This window comes from Macaca nemestrina, chromosome 5 (assembly GCF_043159975.1).
Source record: "Macaca nemestrina isolate mMacNem1 chromosome 5, mMacNem.hap1, whole genome shotgun sequence".
Lineage (NCBI taxonomy): Eukaryota > Metazoa > Chordata > Mammalia > Primates > Cercopithecidae > Macaca > Macaca nemestrina.
Genome location: NC_092129.1, coordinates 31,764,894 through 31,787,471, shown reverse-complemented (window position 1 = coordinate 31,787,471; position 22,578 = coordinate 31,764,894). Strand labels below are relative to the sequence as shown.

Genomic DNA, 22,578 nt, shown 5'->3' with positions numbered 1-22,578 from the left:
GAAGAAATAATTAGAAATCAACATAAACAGAAAATGTGATAGTTTAATGGTAATGAATCCGCATGAGTGAGTCCATAACTACTAACTTCACATTCTTGAGAGAAACAAACTTCAGTTTGTGCTAAAAACAAACTCCACTTTGTTATATTATAAATAAACTTGGATATTCGTGCTACATAGCATGCTAAAGTAGCATATCTGATGGCTGAGGCCTTAGCATAAGCAAACAGCAAGTGAGAGACTTTTGGTATTTCAACAGGCACTAGAAGATGTACAAATAGTAAGTATACCATTTTAAAAAAATCCAGCTTTATGTATCACATATAAAATTCTGAGCAAAGGAAATAAGTGCATTTTTTCCCTAGATTTACAAAATTGCTAACAGAATTGAAGAGGAATATACATGCACCTTTGTAAGTATGATGTATCTTTATACTTACATGCATAGCTCCCTGCATTGCGACCTCATTCAGAAATGGATCCCACACACTTCCTAGAAGAGCACAGGGACAGGGTGAAGAGGTACTGGCTCTGCACTCATCTAGAGTCTGATTTTGAACCCTAGTTCTCATGTTTTCTAGCTCAGTTACCAATATTTTTTTTCATCCAGTTATTCATTTAAAAAATTAAATTATTTGACATCCACACAGTGTTCTAGTAGGTAAGCATACAAAGATGAATATAACCAATTATCTGTGTCAATGAATTTCCAGTCTGATTATATATTTAGGCAAAAGTTGTTTAATTTCTTTGAGCCTAGGCTTCCTCATCTGTAACACCGGAATATCTGCTTGATATATATTTAAGAGGATTAAGTGAGATGCTGTGTAAAGTGCCTAGCACTCTCATAGACAATCATCAAAATCATAGGTATAAGACACTTTAACTCAAGAGGCACTAAACCCATCCTATATTATCATCATCCATATTTGAAGCAGCTGGCAGTTTTGTCCAATAATAACTCTTAGAAACCTCTAAGCAAGGAGGCTGAAAAGAGGGCACATTCTGAGGCTTCTAATACAGGAGCTGTGAGAAGCTTGGGGAACCAGGAACTCACTAACAGTCATAGAGAGTGGCTACTTTTTAAGGACCATAGACACAGACTTTAACAGGAGTCACAAACAACTCGGGCAAGAACACCTCTGAGGCACGAGCTGCTCACTGAAGACAAACACCTACTTAAACAGACTGAAAAAGGTAAGATATGGCATAGAAATGATATCAATATGGTACTAAGAAACCGAAGGTCTATATGGTATAGAGAAACCAAAGGTCTAAAGATTCTAAAACTTTACTGTGTGTAAAAATGGCCTGGATTACTTGTTTACAATGAAGAGGTACAGACGCCACTCCCAAATATTTTGATTTGGAAGTGAATCCAGTGGATTTGGGTAAGTGCATTGATAAGAAGCATCCCAGGTGAATCTGATGAAGGTGATATAAATACCGCACTTTCAGTATTACGTTATCATTATCTTCACAAATAATTGTTTATTCAATGATTACTGGAAGCAGTCTTCTAGGTACTGATCATACTGAGAGACAAAACATAGTCTCTGACTCAAGAAGCCTACAATACAATTAATAAAATAATACTTTTATATTCTAAAAACCATAAATGTATAGACTAGAAATTTATTGCAACAAATTAAAAGGCAGTAGCAATTACTGATAATTGAGATATTTAAAGACTACAGAGAGCAATTAGAAATGGTTATGGGACTTGAAGAAAAAGAAAAACTGAGACAAATGGAAAGAGGGAAAATGTTATGAACAAAATGCTTTATGTAGGAATACATACACAATATCTGAGAGGATGGTGAATTTACCTACGGAATTTAAAGGGCTCTTGAAGCTCTTCCTTCTGCCTTAAATTTGCAGATGAGAATATTAAGATCCATATAGTCAGCTTCCAGCCAATAGAATCATAAACTTTGGTAACTTTAGAGGTATCTAGTTCAAACTACTTCCCTGCAACAGTCCACTTGATTATGTCTAGTAAAACAAATATCATGATACTTTGGGAAAGCCCATACAAATTTCTTATAATGATATTTATTTATTTATTGAGACGGAGTCTCTCTGTGTCACCCAGGCTGGAGTGCAGTGACACCAACTCCGCTCACTGCAACCTCTGCCTCCTGGGTTCAAGCGATTCTCCTGCCTCAGCCTCCCAAGTAGCTGGGACTACAGGTTCACACCAACATGCCTGTCTAATTTTTATATTTTTAGGAAAGACGGGGTTTCACCATTTGGCCAGTCTGGTCTTGAACTCCTGACCTCAAGTGATCCACCCGCCTCATCCTCCCAAAGTGCTGGATTACAGGCATGAGCCGTGAACAGCCTGTAACAACATTTATTAATAAACATCCCATCACATCAAAACTCAACTATTTATCTCAGAAAGTTCTACTACCATAGAGAACACCCAGCAAGTTTTCTGCTTTTTCCTGAAGACAGTTTGTGAAACAATGCTTGATGCTCTTGCTTCGTATCTCCTTCTCCCCACAATAAGCTCATTCATGGGTATTCAAATGGGACAGGACGTTAAAGATCTGCCAGTTCACTTTGTCATCTAGTAAGAATCTCATCTATAATAAAGATTTCCTCTAATCTACATGCATTTCTTGTCAAATCCAAAGGAATTATACTAATAATAGGAAATTCAGGGTAGATATAAGAGAACTGTGGTAGTGCGGGAAAAGTCACAGAACTGTGAAAAAACAAAACAACTATCCCCCTACAAGAAATTTGAGGCTAAGTTTTGCAACTTCCTAGCCTGTGATACCATATAAATCACTTACCACCTTTGAGCTTTAATTGTGAAATGAGTATGACAAAACCTGTTCTGCCCATTCCAAAAGGGTGTTGAGAAAAAAATCAAATAAGATGATGAGAAAGTGTCTATATGCTGTACAAAATCATATTAATATAAGTTATTGCTAATAATGGGCAAAATGATACTTTTCCAGTTCAGGGTCAGATTTGAACTTTCCTCCTTCCCAGGAATAGAATATGTTTGATGAGAAAACGGATAACTGTGTTTGATGAGAGTATGGTATGGGTAATTGGTTTGTTTTTAAAAATTTTGCCTTGTCATGAGTCATCTTAGTTTAGGGCAACAGGTTATTGTAACTTTTTAAAGTTTGGCATATCTTGGTGTAAGGAAATAAAGAGACTGTGAAGCAACTCTTCAGTCAATGAACAGATAATTCTCTCCAAAAAGGCCATTATTAAACACATAAGAAATCAGACTGGCAGAGGATCCGTAGAGCCTTTCTCTGGAATGTCAACCCTTGGAACCATCTGCTGTGTAGCATTTGGTATTACAGAATGGCCACAGGCGTTATTTCTACACTTGGCTCCACTGCAAAGTGACTTCAGTGAAGTCACTTACTTCTCTGGTCTCTCTTTATCTTCTTCAGTAACATGAGTGGTTTATGCTGCATATAGAATTCACAAAAATCTTCCTAGCTATTACAACTCTTGTACACTTAATTGACATGTTCATTTATTTATTTATTTATTTTGAGGTAGGGTCTCAGTTTGTTGCTTAGGTTGGAGTGCAGAGGCATGATTACTGCTTACTCCAGCCTTGAACTCCAGGGTTCAAGTGATACTCTCATTTCAGCCCCACAGTAGCTGAGACTACAGGTGTGAGCCACCATGCCTGGCTAATTTTGGTATTTTTTGTACAGATAGTGTTTAGCCATGTTGCCCAAGCTGGTCTTGAACTCCTGGCCTCAGGAGATTTGCCCTTCTTGGCCTCCCAAAATGCTGGGATTACCTGTGAGAGCCACCACATCTAGTCAACGTGTGCTTTTCTGTTGCAGCAAATGGCTGCATGAAGATGCTACAATCAGAAATCTAGGAGCCCTCCTCATCCTCATCTCCAATCACCTTTCTTACAGATTCTACCTTTCTGATTAATAGAGTTCACATCTTCCCATTTCCTACTACTACTACTGCTACCATTACCAATCAGAGGGATCTTTTAAGAACAATAGTGGTGATTTTTTTTTTTTTTTTTTTAATGGAGTCTCACTCTGTCGCCAGGCTGGAGTGCAATGGCACGATCTTGGCTCACTGCAACCTCTGCCTGCCGGGTTCAAGCAATTCTCCTGCCTTTGCCTACTGAGTACCTGGGACTACAGGCATGCGCCACCATGCCTGGCTAATTTTTTGTATTTTTAGTAGAGATGGGGTTTCACCATGTTGTCTAAGATGGTCTTGATCTCTTGACCTCGTAATCCACCTGCCTCGGCCTCCCAGAGTGCTGGGATTACAGGAGTGAGCCACCGTGCCCAGCCAAAAGTTGTGATCTTATTGGGCCTCTGATTTAAAAACAGTTTAAGAGCTTGACCTGGCACTTCCTAAGTAACCACTCTGTCAAGTAGTCTGGTTTATTTTCTCACACCCTTACATTTTGTCTAATGAGGTATTATTAGTTGCATCTCAGTTGCAAAGGTAACTATTTCTCATTTAAACCTCCTCTGGCATTCTCTTTTACAGGCTTAATGCAAAGCAGAGTGTATTGGGGAAAGCTATTCATTAGGTCAGAAGATCTAGATGTACATTTTAGGTTTACCATCTCTGGCTATGTCATTTTGACCTGTTCCTTAGCTGTTTTCAGCCTCAATTTCTTTACTTATAAAATGAAATAATATCTCATGAAATTGTTGTGAAGGTTGCATAAGATAAACATGTGGAAGTAGCTGGTAGTGGCCTTTCTTTACTCAAAGACCTTTACAAGTCAGTGATCACATACAGAAAAGAATTGAATCAAATTATTTTCAAGACTGAATTTTGGTAACTGATATATTTAAAGCTATCAACTGAGGTTAGGAAAGGTCATAACAAAGTTATATAAGAATCCAAATAACTTGTTGACATGTGTTTGCCAAACTGGTGCTTTAAGTAGATTGACTTGTATGTTTTATGTGGTGGTCATGGGGTTACCATAAAAGGTTTGAAAATGCTTCAGAGAGATGGACAAAAAATGCACTATTTTTAAACATACAATATGTTAGTGTTTGGTAAAAGTAATTCCAGTTAATGAACTAGTGTGAAAGTTCAGCTATAGAATTAGTCAATGTGCCGAAAACGGAAATTCACTCAGCCAAGCTATGCCACTCCATTACAAGGCTTACTTAAAAATGCTAACTACATTTAAAGTGGACAATAGCATACTTCCTATGATTGTCACAAACGGCATGCTAAGTAATGACTCCTATTCATTGCTCATAAATTTTAAGACAAGAAAATACCAGAAGGCCTAATAAATTCCCATGTTTTCAGTTAATCTTCCTTCCACCTTCCTGCTTCATCCCCATATGCTGTTTTGTTCAGCTTTGTCTCTATTTCCCAGAGAAAAATCTGGGTAGGCATTAGGTTTATTGTAAACTAATTAATTTCCAGTGCTATTAAACAAATAAAAAAGGAGGTACTATATGGCTTAGAAATGATATCTAAAGTGCTCGAATTCATCTTTAGCCAAATATTGTTTTTTAATTCTGAATTAATATTTTCTTTCCTTAACCACTGTGAAATACTACAAGGGCAAGTTCCAGGTGTGTTTTGCTCATTTTCATAATTTTGGCACATAATAACTGTTTAATAAATAAATAAATAAATGTATGATATTGTAGTTAGTGTTAAGTTCAATTTTGATTTTTCTGTATTTTTCCCCTAACAAGATTCCTTTTTTGGCTTGTTAGCTTTTTAAAAATATGGTCTAAAACTTCCATGAACATGCAAAAAGAACCTTAAACTTTTGAATTCTAGCCCTAACTCAGCATTCTAGACATTTGGATGGACAACTCTCTAAGGTTAGAGCATGCTACAAAAATGAAAAGGGAAAGCTCATTGATCCTACTGTTGGAGGGATGGCCTTTAAGATCAGTTTTCTGTTTTCAGATAAATGAAAGATTATGAATTCATTTATACAGTAGATGCAATCAAATCACAGACTAAATGATTTGTCTAAATTATATAGCAGTATATAAACTAAAATCAATGTCCCTGCCTCCTAAGGTGGGATTTTTCTCACTAGAGTCAAATCAAGAACATCTAGACTCTAAGAAGGTAATTAGAAAGGTAATTAGAAAGACACGATTATCTTCCAATTAAATTTATAAAGTTTCTATTTCATATTCCATAGATCCATTTTGATTATTTTCCTTGCTCATTTATAGCAAATACAGTATTTAAATAGGATTCATTTGGAAACTTAGCAGTGAATGACCGCCATTATGTTTGAAGCAAAACAAAAAGGAGTAAAATTCCATTGCATATGTTTTAACATCATTTACATTGAACTTTTACTAAAATGGTTTTTCACAAAAAAATCTTAAAATTTAAAAAATCCTATGTCTGCAGTGAGGAAAAAAAAATCTAGATATTAAGAAGAAATCTCATATTGTGACTTATCAACAAAGAAATGAAATTAAGATTAATGGGTTCTTAAATTTTAATGTAGGCCTTAAATCATCAAGGGAAGGAGGAAACATTAGTTAGTCTAAATGACATATGCCTTTCCTAGTCAAGTATCACAGGAATCATTAATGCTGTAGCATTAATTTGAAATTCAGTCAGTGAAGTTTCTGAGGTTTTAAATTGCTTAGCTGTGTAATCCCCTAGTATATAATAAACACTTGAAAATGCTGTGCAAACAGGAAAGCACAGAAAGGGAATACTGGTTTGCTTTCACCTCTTGAGGTCTAGGGTACTACCCTGTTTTAATAAATAATATTCAATATAAGGCTTAGAGCTCAGCAGTTATCCCTTTTAGTAGTTTTTGAATAATAATAATGTGGATATCAGAGTTTATATCAGATCAGATCTCAGATATGTTACTTCATTTTGGTGAGAATTTGGAGAACTAGCCAAGAATTGCATTTGAACTGGCATGATGATAAGATTTGTAAATGCCTCCACTTTTTTTTAAACCATTAAAGCTCCAGTAGTCAGTTTTTACTATTTTTCAATTTAAATGAACTCATTTCCCTTATATCCTGTGCACATTTAAAAAACTCATCTGTATAGTGATAACATAATATTTTGCAGTTCGATTACATACAGTTCATACTAACTCCTCTCTTGATTCTTTTTCTTTTAGCATTTTCTCCATTATACAGTATCAGAATCTTTGCATCAGATAGCATCAGACCTGCTGTTGCAAACACTACTGAGATCTATCATTTAGGAACAGTTACTTAAACTTTGTTTAATCTCTAATGGAAAGGATTTCTATAAACATTTACACCAGAACAGTTTGTCAGAATGAATCCTGCAAAATTGCTGGCATACTCCCAGGATCAGGGGGCTGGTGTTGGGGGAGAGGGGAGATTCCTGGTTATATAATTTTAAGCAACCCTAGAATTTCAGGGGTCTTCCTGCTAGAATATGAAGGGTTTGTATTAACAAAAAGGTATTTCAGTGCCCAGAGCAATTCAATTAAAGTATTTGAACAGCCACTTTAGTTTATTGCTCTTGTAAAAATGACTCTCCATTTGCTTCAGGTTTAAAGTAAAGGGATTATTTAGGTTTCAGAGACCCAGTAAATGAATTGTCTATGAGGAAAGAAATTTGTACAAGAAGTGTGAAGAAACACACCAAATTTATTCTGTGCAATGGTTCTTAAGGCGCTTAACACGTAGAAATGACTTGATCTTCCCATGAGTTGCTAGGAAGTCAGCATGAAAGAGTTAGTGGGGGGAAAACTGAAATCTGCCAAGATAAATGCAGCACTGTTTATAAATTAACTCGGCTGTCTGTGTCTTTATTTTTTCTTTGGAAGATTATAAAATTAAGACTGTTCAACTCATCTTAGTAGGGGTTTAGAATTTGGGGAGTGGATGAGGAAGTGAATTTGAGCTAGGAAGGGTGACGAAAATATCCTGCACTGGGAAATCTTGGCAATTTTCATTTGAATGTGTTCTTATCTGATGACCTACAGCACTTCAGCCCAACAGCTTGTGAATTAAGTAGTATGGGTAAAAACTATTACATAACGTTTTCTTGGATTGTAGGCTCTCCTTAGAGTATATACTAAGTTCAGAGGCAAACAGTTTAAAATGAATTCCTGGAATGTCAATGGGATGCCCACATGGATACTGAAGATGGTAGTGATAGCATGAAATGGTTTGGAGCTTCTCTTGCTGCAACTCTCCCTTATTCTGTTAGAAACTAAACTTTGGGGTATGGTCACATAATGCCCACAAGTTTAAAAACACAGGCTGGGTATGATAGCAAATGTTATTGATTGTGCTAGGGCCAAGTATGCATCTACGTGATACTGCAAGCCTAATTGACCTCCAAGGAAATCCCACTGATCTATGTTAAAAGCTTGCATCTACATCAAGCTCTGGACAGAACTGGAAGGTTGGCTGGATGTCTTAGAAATGTGCTATATGAAAGAGAGACTGGCCTTTAAAAATTACATTCAGTCTTTGTGGAGGGGGCTGAGAGTTACCATCTTGAGGATGGCATGAAATGAGAGTGTGTGAATTAAAGTCAGAGGGGCTAAGGTTACCATGTTTGGACCTTGTTCCTTAACAAACAAGTAATGAGGGTCCTTTTGGACTCCAAATGAAAAAAAAAACTCATCATAAATTGAAAAAAAAACTAAATTCTATAAGAAACAAATATATAGCTTCTCAGTATGTCCTCAGTTTCTGGCCAGGCAGCATTTGTCCGTACCATTTGTATTTTATGGCAGAAACTACATGACCAGTGGTACAAGTAAACACAGCAAAAAAATTTTGCTAAGTTTTTAAAAAATTAGAATTCTTCTATTCTTTGGTTATCTTATTGTCAATCTAAGACTAAAGAAAATCAAATACATTGTTCCACAATATTGGCCATAGTGACAATCAGGTAATTATAACTATTAGATGTGTGCAGTGCACAAGGACAGGGTTTATTTGCCTACCAAATGATACCCGGAGATTTCTAGTTGCCAGAAAAAGCTGGCCAGAAAAAGAGTTTGACTTCCTGTCTGTAGATTTAACATAAGCAATATCACTCATCCATATATTTAAACAGAGAACTGGTAGTCTAACCTCAAAAGAATATTGAAATATACTGAAGTCATTCTGAACCATAAAGGAATTTGAAATTTACCACTGTAAGGACAGTGTCTTTGTTCAGTTAAAGATCCAGCACATGAAGTGATGGAGTATGTTTTCTGGGTATCCAAGCCAATGGTTTCAAAGGCAAACTTTTACTTTGGCTATTGAGCAAGAATACTTTTGTGCTACTTGAGTATTTTCCTAGGGAAAGGTTTAACAATCTTTTAATTTCTCAAATATTGAAAGCTTGGAATTATAGCACCACTTACTTGTTGATCATTTCTACTTAGATACTTACATCAGCATGTTTCTAAAGTGAATTGTTTTCAGTACAAGAAATCGTAAGTTTGTTCTAGCTCCAGATATTTTAGAATTGCTTGCCTGATATAATGTATTACCATTTTCTTGTTGCCAAACGTTACTTCAATAATATGATATTTAAGTTGACCTAAGGATGTTTACAAGAATTCCTTCCCTTCCATTTCCATGCTAGTCAGACACCTTCTTTTATGAACTTAGATTAAATTCTTTTGAGTTCTTTATCTACTCAGGAAGGGAGGAGGAGAACTTGCAGTGATGAATCAGGAGTTCTCTTTGTGGGCATGTACATTCACACAGGCAAACATAAACACAGGTTTATGAGGATAGTGACATAAACTGCACATACTGATGACGTATTTCCATCTCTTGCATGCTTAGGGTAAATAACCTATTGAGAAAAAAATTAGTGAAAAAGCATTGTTTTCTGGTATATTTCCTACTCTCTGGAACTCATGATTACTCTCCATCCTTAGGGACAAGTAACTAGGTCTGACGTTGGAGCAATGGCTAAAGCTTGCTGTGATGACCTTCCTCCCAAGGAGCCTGGCTTTCTTCAGTCTAATTACTTTTGGCAATTGCGGTTATTGGGATTTGGCCTAGTGACTCATTGGAACCCATATTATCCCAAAGAGCCACCTTAACTAGCAGGATTAAGTCTGTCAGGAAGCCCAGACTTCCACCCCACTTTTACATGGAGCTTTCCCCAGTTTATGGCAAGATTTGAAAATCCTTCACGGACTAAAAAAGACTCATAAACAAGATTTAATGGAGATAACTACCCAAAGAAGAGCACATTAGGAGTGAAGTAGAAATGATAAGTTCATGAATAAATGACCTACTGCAAAACGGAACTGATTAAGGTAGAGTTAAAACTATGCTATTTATAGTCATTTTACTGATCACCAGTAGTCAATCTAAAGTGAGTCAGGAACTGTAGAAACTATAAAAGAAAAGGACGTTTATTTATCGTTAGGCATTTCCTAACCATTAAATTTTCCCTAAAAACAAGGAGGACTCTAGGGCACATTAGCAGTCATCTGGTAAGACATAAAAACAGTTGTTTATTATTAAGTAGCTTTGAAAAAAAAGTTGAGTATGGCTGATAACCATTTTCTACAACTGTCCTATTTATACCCCCTCCACACAGTATAGCTTAGCAGCAAGCACACTCCCCCATGGTTTGTACCTCTCCTAGTAGCTGTGTTTTTATTTTATGAAGCCAGCATCTGTTACATTCACTAGTGTGTCCTACTGTGTGCATTTTGCTGTGTTCTTTTGACTGAGATAATTCTCTATCAGACAGTCTTGTCTGTACCAATCAGGGCTACAAGTTTAATAACACTCTTGATCAACAATACAGATCAATAGAGTATTGATCAATAATATCAGAACACTTTATATTTTACACTACTATTTGTTCAAATGACATCTATCTCATTTGTAATCACACTCCACATATGCCTATTTTGTCCATCTAACCTTCCTGAAACTGGCATGGTTTTCAATGGTTGCTTAGCTGCAATAGTGATTCCTGAATTAAGGCTCTTACAATATTCCTCCGTCTTGGCTGCACATTAGAATCACCAGAACTACTTTAATAAATACAGATATTCAGGTCCGATCCCCAAAGATTGTTTCATTTGTTTGAGGGTGGAGTCTGGGCATTAGTATCTTTTTAAAGATCCCCAGGAGATTCTAATGTGAACTCAGGGCTGAAAATCATTGTACAAAGACCCATAAAGCAAGAATTCAGAGTGGAGGTTACTGTTAATGCTCATGGTAAAAGTAATATAAATAACAGACTTTATGAAGTGCCATAAAGATAACTTTTTCTGGATAACAATAACCAGCCAGTAAAATATCTTTTGTGGTTGTAAATTACATAGAAGGATTCTGATTTTTAACTGCAAAATTATAGACTTTTCCCACATCCTCATGCCTACATTAATCTTTTCTTGGTTACGCACACCATAGATGGAAATAATAATCATAGAGTCTTTCATATAAACTGCAATCCCATTGTTTTTAATGAAAAAAAAATCAGCAAATTTTTATGTTTAAAAGCCATCAATAAGACAAGTTTAAAGAAAGAGGACAAAGGGTAAAGGAAAGAAAGCGAGGTAGAGGAGGGTACTTTAATATCAGAAGCAACCTTTATAGTAAATGTTTGAAAAAAGACTTACGGTTTGTTAAATGATGATAAAGAGAGAAAGAGGGAAGAAGAGAGTAAGAGAAAGAAAAAGTGAGGTGGAATTTAGAAAATTCACCATGAATGCCTCAAGTACCAACCCTAATAGTTAAGGTGGAGTGAAGAATCAAAGAAGGACCTTGGCTTTGGAGTCAAGCCTAGATTGGAATCTGAGGGGCACCTCACTTCCTTGAGTGATCAACAAAAGTGGGACTATTGGCACATTCCTTACAGGTGGATATGAAGATCAAATGAGATAATTTTTGCAAAAGCATCAAGCAAAGGGTCTGGCACTTACTGGTGATTACAACATGGGAGCTATTGAGCAATAACTATTATCATAATATTCACTTTAGTAAGTATACATGCATATTAAGATAAGATGTATATAAATATAACAGTGGCTCTGAGAGCTAAAAAGCTGTTGTTTGCCATGTAACATTTATGCATATTTTGGCATATTATTTATTCTTGGCAAAATGTGATTGATATTTCCCTGGTGTATATGACAGTCTTTGTTGAGATGACAGTGTTCTTACCTTTGATTTCTCTTTGTAGAACAAGGGAACAAAACAATGAGAAAGGACTGCTCTTTTTCTTACCAACTTATTGAGCATATGTTAAGAAAACAGTGTTCTAAAATAAGCAGCTCACAAATTCTGTTATTTTATATTGTGTGGTAGTGGTTTGTATTATGTGGTTATAAAATGGGGGCTGCTTTACCACTTACTCTCAGGAATGTGCTTTGTATTGGGGTATAATTATAAATATGCTTACCAGCTAGTTTTCTAAGGACAATTTTTGGGAGTGAATATAGCACACTGCATTACTGTGTGTTCATTTTAGAAAGGTGTTTTAAGGTAACTAGATCTAATCCTATGTCCATGCCAAGTGCTCAGAAGAGGACTAGTAGAATAAACTGCTTCTGATACAGAAGCCCTAAAAATAGGAGGAAAAGGGGGGAGAGCTTAGGGGGCTGACTGTTACTGAGGCTAGACAATCACTCAGTGGGAATGTTGTAGAAGTGATCCCACACTGTGTAGATGGACTGGATTCTTTCAAGTTTTATCCCTTCCAGAGATTCTCTTATATTAAGAGAGCACACTTTGTAGAGAAATCTACTTAAAAGTAGAACGCTACTGTGATGAACAGATACTGGACCCAAATTCAATGGTTCAAAATTTTACTTTTATACCTTATGTAAACTTGCCTTTCATTATCATAGTTTTCCAGGTCTCCTTGTGATATGTGGCAAAGTTCCACAGGTAAGAAGACTTCTAAGTACAATTTTCAGCTGCAAGATTTGGCAACAAAAACTACAGCTCATGATACCAGTGACCATCCTCTTATGTAACACAGAGAATATTATTTAAAAAACATTAAAAACCACAGTTGAAAATGATATATTAAACTACTTAAAATAAACAAGGTACCTTAATGTAATTAATCTTATTTTGACATTACCAAGAAGAGTGAGTCTCAATGTCAGCACAGCACACATTTTTTACACCCCCATATCAGTAGGAGATCACACACTTTTGATAATAATAAACATCATTTTCATGTAAGAGACTCTAAAGTACTTGTGTTCAGCCCTAATACTCTAATCCCAGGTGTTTTGAATTTTGAGTTCCTAAACGTCCTACTGGCTCCTCAGAAGAGAAACAGATTTCCAACAAGACCTGCTTCTCCTATTTTTCTTTTTGTTGATCGTCATCATTTTTCCATTCACCCAGACCTGAGTCCTTACACTCCAAAGTTTATTGCCAAATATGAGCCTACATCTCTTTCCCTTTCATATCCAATTAATTGCCAAGAACTACTGATTTGGTTAAAAGAAATTATCTGCTATATATACTCTCCTGTGCAATCATTCACTGTTGTAGCATAGGGCCTTATTTTCTTAAACCTGGACTATTGTAATCATCTCTTCCTCATCATTACAGGCCATCTCTGAAAGCCTGCCGCGCTAGGGAAGCTCTGAAGTGACCCTTGAGTCAGTATTCAGAACCAGCTCCCTAACCCTGAGCCTAAGGACAAGATGGACCTGCTATAGACTGAGTATGATGATTGTTGCTGTAACTATGGTTTTCAGACAAAAAAAATGTGAATGATGAGGTATATCATAATTAATTCATTATCCACATTGATCACTTACTTATTAACCTTTATGTGATGAATTTACTTATACTAAATGAATGTTTATTTTTGTTTGTACTCAATCTTTATCTGTTAAATTTAGTTGATTAAGATAAGCTATTATTTAACTCCCTAGTTGTGACTTATATTCTCTTACCAAAAGATTAAATGTTGCGAAGACCATAGGGATCACTAGATCTAAGTTTTTGATCCACCTCCTCATTTTGCTGATGAAAAGCTTCAGCTTGGTACAGTAAAAGGACTTTCTTGGGTTATTCAGGCATCAGCAGTAATGCTGGATCTAGAACCCAGGTCTTCAACTTCTCAGTCTACTTTTTCTCAACATACACTAAGGAGCCTTCCTTCTCAGATTCTACCACAAACTTATGATACTTGCAATTAATTAAATTATAAAGGTCAGATGAAACATTAATAAGGCAGTGTTTTGAAGAGTAGATTAGATGTTTGCATAAAACATAAGGACAGTTAAAAGCCATTAAATATTTATTTAATTGGACAATCTATTCTTTAGTACCAATGAATTTTCTCTAAAAAAATTCAAGAAAAATTTTAGCTACAGCAGATAGCACCTAGGTCCCTTGCTGAGATGACAAATGAAGCAGAAATGCTCTTGTCGGAGGCACCTGCAACCCTGTTTTTTAAAAATAAAATTTAAAAATTATTCCAAGGGTTCAAATGTGAAAAGAATTCAGTTATTTTGCTTAAAAGATCTATGTTATTGAAACTTTAGAGCAGAAAATGGATTCTTAGCAATCGATGACATTTAGATATTTAGCATTCCCAGCACCCCCACAGTCTTTGAGAATGGAACACCCCCATTCTTTTCAGTATTGCTGGATGACTACTTTAATCAGAATGTCAGTAATATTCCTAAATGGAAAGATCTGATGGGCAGAATTGGAGAAAGAGAAAAGATGGCTAACACCTTTACATATGTATATGGTATACTTCATGTGTTTAGTTATAGTTGCAAAGCATTTCAAATTTACTAGGTTGTCAAACAGATATCAAATTTTAAGATAATTCAACCATGTGAAACCCTGAGAAAAATCTCTAATTAAGAAAGCAATCTACATTTTCCCTTAAAATCAAAGGCAAAGCAAAAAAAAAAAAAAAAACTATGCAATTTATGATGCAACATTTTTTCAAATTATTATTCTAAAAAAAAAAATGCCAGCACAGAATGCACTGTTAGAAGAAATAGTCCTAACCAAGTTAAACACATAATTTCAACACACTGTCTTGCACGATCCTTACCGTGCTCTTAAAACTGAATAATGTTTTCCTAATGGTTACCAAAGTTTTTTCTTACATTTCATGAAACACAATATCCACTCTGATGGCATTTCAAGAATTCACTACTTGGAAAAGAATTTTTTGGGGTGGGGATGGGATATGTGAATGAATAGTGAAGAAGTAGGAAGAGAGAGATCAAGACATGTCTAAAATGAAACATTTGGATGGAGACAAAGGGGAAAAGACAATTTGGTAAATCAGTATATCGAGAACAGTTTTATTTTTTGATAGCTCATTCTTATAGTTGCGGAGGTGTTTTTTGGTCTTAACTCTACATAGGGCTCTGACAACTCTACATAGTACTCTGCCAACATTGCATAGGATTCAAAAGAATTATCACAACTAAAAAAAGATTAACCATTTAACTAGAAAATATTTTAGACATTTAGTAGCAATCTGAAGATCTCTGTCCAGATTCAAATCAGCTAAAATAATCCAATGTCTAATAAATTCATTTTGCAGCAAGGGTTTCCCCAAATAACTTGAAAATAAAATTTTACTACACGTTGTAATTTCCATTCATTGCTTTCTGGGGACCTAATTTGTACAATATCAAATGCCAGGGAATTATTTAATGGAGAAATGACTTAGTAAAGCTTATCTACTTACAAGTTCAAATACTCTTCATATTTCATGTTTAAAGGAATATTGAAATAACATTAAATCAGTTTCATACTCATTCTTATATTCTCATTATTTGAGTAACTTGGGGCTAAAAAGACAATGTTTTAAAATAATCATTTCTAACATTCTTGTTAAAATACTTCTATTCAAGTAATAAACGGAGAATTAAAATAGCATCACCATGGGATATTTTGAGAAACAGCCCTCACAATGTAATGATGATTAAATTTGAATTCACAAAGACGTTTTTCCTTGCATTTAGATGTTGCCACTACTGCACATGAGTTTGCGTTTGTCTTGATTTATACAGCTATTACATGATGTATCAAAGAATACACTTCAGCAAATTCTACTCATATCTCTATCTTTAAAACACTGTTACTCTAAAAAATAAGGTAGACTGATGACAAATATAGACAAGTGTGAAAAATACATTGTAGTCAATATCCAAACCAAACTTTCATTTGAAATTAATATTACAAAATGTTTAGTAGAATTAAAGGTTTTTTCTGTTTTATCAGTTAACTTGTTATTTTCCAGGATTCACAACATAATCACAAAGAGTGTGTCATAATTTCAAAGACTGGCTCAACATCTGAAACAATGTCATGGGCAATGACCAGTATATTCCAATAGTCTGTTTTTATTTTATTACCATGAAAATTATTTCCTTTGTGTTCTTTCTTTCTTTCTTTCTTCAGACTTCTTTATGAAAGACTTGTGAAGTTTTACAGATTGTGCAATGAATGCTTTTAAATTATTATGCATATAATGGCTTTTCAAAACTTGCATTTATCTAGAGTCAGAACAATTTAAACCCAGCTACTAGATGGCATCAAATAAAAAGGATGCTAAATGCCATCTGATGTTTCTAACAATAACCTTCTGGCATAATATAATCCTACAGCATCTTCTAGATGATCAAATAATATATACTATTTAGGAAGCTTTACTATTAGGTATTTAATTATTTGACATTGATCATTTTGTAATAAATAATAATATCAGTTCAAAAATTTCCACTCAAGGATAGCAGTTTATTTTCTAAACCTATTGAATAAATCATGGCCTTGAGACCATCTAATTTATTTCTTAATAAACCTAACATCTTCTCTGTGGCCAGAATATAGAATACATGTGTACATAACTGTGAGATTCATGGCAGGAGACAAGTTCCACTTGCTAGATATATGACATTATGTAGGTTACTAAGCTTCTAGTTCTCAGGCCTTTTCTTTGTAAGAAGGGAAGGTTAATCGTACCTGCCTCTACACTTCAGTGTCTTTTTCAGGGCCCAAATAACTAATCCAAGGGAAAATGTGAGGCCTCACTAAGATATTGCGGCTATCATTGTGGCAAAAACAAATGCTTCTTAATGTTATTAGCACACAATCTGGAATTCAAAGGTTGAGTCCTTTTTAAGATCTATATACCAATTCAAATAGACAAAAATTTATTGTGTATTTATTCACCCATAACTAAATAGACATTTTAAAGTACAAGAGTCTTGTTTAAAACATTGTTTCTTTTATGAGAAGAAACAATAGTTTGTAATAACTAGGATCAGCATTTATATCAAAGTAGAGACAAATGGGATTACAGTTGTTTTAGGGAAACAGGAGAATACTGATACGGCTTTATTTGCTATTTCCGAGGATAATGCATGGTTCTTTGGACATGACAATATTCAACACTTCAAATGAATGTTCTTGTTTACAAAAAACTTTCCTACTAAAACAATCAAGAGAGACCACTAAAATTTTTTTAAAACAGTTTTTAACACCTTAATTTTCTGTCTGTCATATCTTTACTGATGATTTTAAGCTTAGGAAATTGGAACTATTTAACTACAGGCCAAAAGATTCCTTAAATATTCACTTAATTGTCTCTTGAAGAAACAGTTAGGATAGCCAGCCTCTTTTGAAAACACGTTTGACCACATGTTTTCGTTTTAAAAATGTTTCCTAGTCCTTACCTGAGAAACAGGAACTGTGAATTGAGTCTTTTTATTCGTTTATTTTTTCCCCCAGAGATTTCAAAACAAACGATATTTCTGAGTTTGTGCATATGCAGTTTGACCTTGAGTTTCTGGGCATTTAAAGAGGACGTCTCTACCCTCCACTCCTTCCTCATTTAAGTCATCCTGCACCTGCCGAGAGTCTAGTCTGTCTCCTCCAAGGACGCAAGGGGTCGCCCCTCTACCAGGATTGCACCAGCAAACCAAGCCGCAAACGCAGACTCAAGTGCGAAGGAGCAAGAGCATCGCTGCGGGAGCTGTCTGCCAGTCCCACTCCCAAAGAATAACCGGAATTGCAACCCAGTTCCACCCATTCCCTCTTTCATTCCCGCAACACAAACAGAGTTCGCCTTTGACTTGGCCTTGAGATGATTAAGGCAGGTCGAAAAGCTGTTTGCCTTTGACTCCTCTCGGCCCAACTTAGAGGTGCATTATCCCACAGCTCCCTGAGACAGCGCCCCGGGAAAGCTTCCTGCGCCGTGGTCCTCGCTGGGGGAGGTGGGCACAAATGGACTACAAGCTTTCTTTCCTGTTTCTTCCTTCGGAATCAGGGGCCCCAAAACTGCAAAGCGAGACGCCTCTGACACTCAGTACCCTGTTTCTCCTTGGCAAGTGTGTGGCTCCCAGCCCAGGGGTCCTCGGTGGGGCTAAAGGAGGGAGCGTGCTCTGGGACGCCCAATGGGCACGGGCTGGAAGAGCGGATGGAAAGCAGAGTGGGCTGCGTTTCAGCTCGGGCTCTCTATGCCCATTGACCCCGAGACTCAATTCCCCAGGTCAGACCCTGGGAGGAGAGGAGGCGGGGACCGCCAGGCGCATGGACACCGCTGAGCCCCAGGCAGCCCCTTCCGCGTCCGGGCCGGAATGAAAGAGTGGGTGGGGAGTTACCAGAGTACACACCATTTGGAGGCCAAGAATAATAAATCGGATGCCCTGACATATTTAGTTTGGGTTCTCCTGCCCCCTGCTAGGCGATCCTAAAGGCGGTGAGGCCCGGCCAGGGCCCCTGTCGCTCTGGCCCTGCCACCTTTTTAAAAGGCAATTTTCAGGTGAATCAAACCTTGTCTGGCTGAGGCCAGCAATACAAAGGGAGCTTTCAGGGGACCCTCATGCCCAGGGGCAGGGCAGGGACAAACAACGGCCGAGAACCGATTACTAAATTTCCATCTCACACAAGCCCGTGTTGTGTCCTCCGCGCTGCCCCGACGCCTGCCCAGAAAGACTTCCCGGGCGGGACGCTGGGAGAGGGATCCCCTTGGGGAACCAGGTAGGGCCGCTGGGCATGGGCTGCACGCTGCGGAGGTGCGAGGGGCCAGAGCAGCAGCATCGCTTCCTGCCCCTCGCGAGCTCCAGGAGAGGTTTCCTCCTCCCTCTCCCCACCAGCGCCCCCAGCCATAGAGCCCGGGTCACCCCTGCTTTGCGATCTGCGAAAGGACTCCTCATGGAAACACAGACACTAGAGCAGCGAGGGCGCCAGGATGCCCTGGAGCGAGGAGAGGTGACATCTTCGCATCTGTCCCTTCATCTCGGGAAGATTCCACCTTTCAGACAGACCAACCCGAGCTGAGGCTGCCCTGGTGGTGTCCGCTTAATTCCAGCTACGGCACTGTCTTAAGAAGCCACCACAATCCAACCTTCCAAATAACAGCATTAAGGGCAGCGAGGAGGCGAATCTTTAGGGGGACCCCACTCTCTGTACGTGTGTGTCTCAGGGGACACACTTGAAAGGGCCAGAGATGGTACAGATGCTCACATGTGACAGTCAACTCTGCACCTCCGGCTCCCCACAGCTGGGTTTCTGCTGTCTTCAACCCTCGGACGTGGGACGTCCGGCAGCTCTGCAAACGCGCAGACACGCGAACCCCAGCGCCTCGAGCGCCCTTTGGCTCCGCTGGTGCGTGTCGGGGATGCGGCCGCTCAGGGGCTCGCTCCCTGGCTTCCTGGCCGGGTAGCGGGCGCTCGGCTACCGGAGTCTAGCCTAAGGGCCCAGCCGAGGTCTCCCTGCACCAGGCGGTTGAGCGAGGTGAGCGAGTGCCGCGGCCGCGCCTCCCTCGGCATTTACTTAGGGGTCAGGGGCATCTTGTGTCTGGGCGTCCCAATTGCCTAGGGCTGGGTGCCCCTGGCCGATCCTCAAAAGGAAAGCACAAATCCCGGTGCGAGTCTAACCCAGGACCGAACTTTCCGGCGAACCTGAAGTTACCAGGGGGCGGGAGCCACCTTAGCGCCGCGTCCGCCCGCCCCTCGCACCGGCTAGGATGCTGCGGGAGGCAGTGGCGCCGAGAGGCAGGGGTGAAAGACGCCGTCCATACCCCCAGAGCCCAAACCCGCATCTCCTCTGGGAGGCGCAGGGCGCAGGGCGGGAGGACCGCTGCCGTTGGGAGCCGGCTCCGGACAGGCAAAGCGACCCGACAGGTGAACGCGGCGGGAGGGAGCAAACGCGTAAAAAAAACCCTGCACTTACTTCTTCGCTGGCGCCTTCCCCGGGAGGCGTTTTGGCTGCCGATGTATTCCATAAAGTTCAAAATGATAAAAAACCAAGAAATCAGTCGCAAGTGCATAGTAACCCAGTAATGCTTCCCTTCCTTTTCTCCTTTTTCTTTTGATTGTTAATTATATTTAATGTTTTTAAAATATATGTAGGTGTTAGGCGTATATAGAGAGTGCCCGAGCAGCGGGACTTCTCCTCTCACATCCGATAGGCGTGCTGTGATGGCAAGCGAAGCGGGGCGGGTGGACAGGGAAACCAACTATTGTACTTTCAAATTATCCAAGCACTGAACTGCGGGGCTTCGCTGGGGTGGCTGGCATCGCCGCGAACCGGGGTTCCAGGAGCCGCCGAGGCGGCCGCAGGTAGCATGTTGTGCGGCAACTGCCGCAGGCGGGATCCGGGCGGGCGAGCGGCGGCGGCGGCGGCAGCGGCGGCCCTTTGGGCTCAGAAGCTGCGGCGGCAGCGGCTGCAGTGGCGGGGGCCCCGGGAGCGCAGTGGAGCGGGCGCCGTCGGCACAGCGGCCATGGCCAAGGGGCGGCGGAGAGACCCCGAGCTGCTTCTGGCGTGCGCGAGCAGGAGACGCTCCAGTGTTGGGCTGGGCTCCCGGGAGCACCACATAGGGGAGGAGGAGGAGGGCAGGGAGGGGGGAAGGGAGAGGAGGGCAGGGAGGGGGAGAAGAGGGGGAATGGCTGTGGGGGGCGGGGGGAGCTCGGGGGCGGGGAAGGAAACTGCTGGAGCAACAACCCTGAGCGACCTCAATAACTTTCAATTTCAAGAGGGAAAGAGGGAGCTGGAAAAGTACAGGCGTTGGGATTTGGCAGAGGGACGGGAAGAGGCGCCTAAGGGGTCCCGGGTCTACAGCGCAGCATCTCTGGACACTGCAGTGACGGCGGGAGAACTCGAGCCAGGAGAATGGGAAAAGCAGTGCGTGCGAAGAGCCCCTCAGAAGGGCAGCTCCGGCGGGGAGACTTGGGCGCACTGGGGCTGGCAGGCAGTGTTGAGGTCGAAGACCCCCCACCCGTTCAAGTTCGGCTTCTCTCCGCGGCCTCAAGCTAGGCGCACCCGGCTGTCGGTGGCCGTGCGCCCCTGCGCCCCTGTGCCCCGGCGCCCCCACCCCACTCCCAGCGCCGGCGCGCAACTACCCTCTCCCCTTTGGCAGATCGCTGGAGAGTTTCTGGCTGCTGACTTGTTCCCGGCTTTCCTGACCTTCTCCTCTGTTGCCTTTCTCCCTTTCTCCCTTTCTTTCTTTCTTCCTTTCCTCTCTCTCTCTCTCTCTCTCTCTCTCTCTCTCTCTCTCTCCTCTCTCTTTCTTTCAATAAAAGTGGCTGCAGTTGGTCGCCAGGCGGGTGGTTGGGAGGAAACTCTGTGGGTGCTGCCGGTCAGCTACTCTGAGGTTTACCTGCTCTGAGCGGGGAGGACCCAGAAGTGTGTGCGCTCAGGATCTTCCCATTGGAAATGCAGTTGTGCTACGGCCTTTTTTTTTTTTTTTTTTCCAAACCAAGCCTTTTCTGTGGCTTTGGAAGATTCCTTTCCCTCTCAGCAATTCCCTCTATAGTCAACTCGCCCCCTCTTGGAGCTTTCTCTCCCATCCTCGGTCTCCCAGTGTTCTTGAGAGGATCTGCTGTACATATTGATATCTCATCTGGAAGAGTGGGAATAAGATTTGGAAAGATTTTCCCAGTCTTGGAGAAGGAAAGGGAAGGTCCACTACTTTCTTATCTTCCCAGCCCAAATGGAGGCCCAAGGCAGCAGGGAGTAAGATGCCCTGGCCCACCCAGGGATGGGAGAACAGAGGGCTGGCACCCCTGAGTGGGGCACACCCTGGCTGTCGGTAGTAAATGGTGAGCTTTCCTCGTCTTTTCTCTGGTAGCACTAGCCGGTGAACTTTTTAGTAATTACTGAAGAAGTATTTAGTCGAAAGTCACAAGCCTCAAGTGATTTTAACGTAAGCCTGACTTATGTATTATATTTAACAGAATATCTGGAGGACTGCACTAGCACTACAGGTTAACACAGCAGCAAACTTCTGGGAGGTCACTTTGAAAGAGTCCCTGATTCATAGGTGCCTTGCTAATTTTTGTGCTCAGCTCAAATAATTCAATCTAAGTAAATTGCTAAAGCCTTGCAGAGAAACAAGTGACCCTTGTACTTCTATCTCCTTCCTCCATTTGTAATCCCTATTACTGGATTTCCTTTCATTTATGTAAATTAGGTAAATTTACATGAATTAGAGCATTTTGTAAGTTTGCAATGCTACGAATTTTATGTCTCTGGAGTCCTTTACTGGTATATTTGTTATACATCCCAAAAGTAAGATAGAGGCAATAAAGTGGCCTAGATGCAAAAGGAAAGGAACTTGAAATATGCATTATTTTCAAGATGCTAAAAATCAGAATCTCAGAGATCGTCTTTTGAT

The 22,578-nt window shown here is 39.8% G+C and overlaps 1 protein-coding gene across 1 annotated transcript in view; it reads right to left on the bottom strand.

Moving 5' to 3' along the window:
* LOC105465566 (R-spondin 3) overlaps window positions 1-20,751 on the bottom strand; it is a 75,203-nt gene extending 54,452 nt beyond the window's left edge. The window contains exon 1 of the mRNA XM_011714044.3: window positions 20,136-20,751. Within this exon, the coding sequence (XP_011712346.1) occupies window positions 20,136-20,232 (97 nt within the window). The 5' untranslated portion in view covers window positions 20,233-20,751. The remainder of the gene's footprint in view (window positions 1-20,135) is intronic.
* Window positions 20,752-22,578: the final 1,827 nt, after the last annotated feature.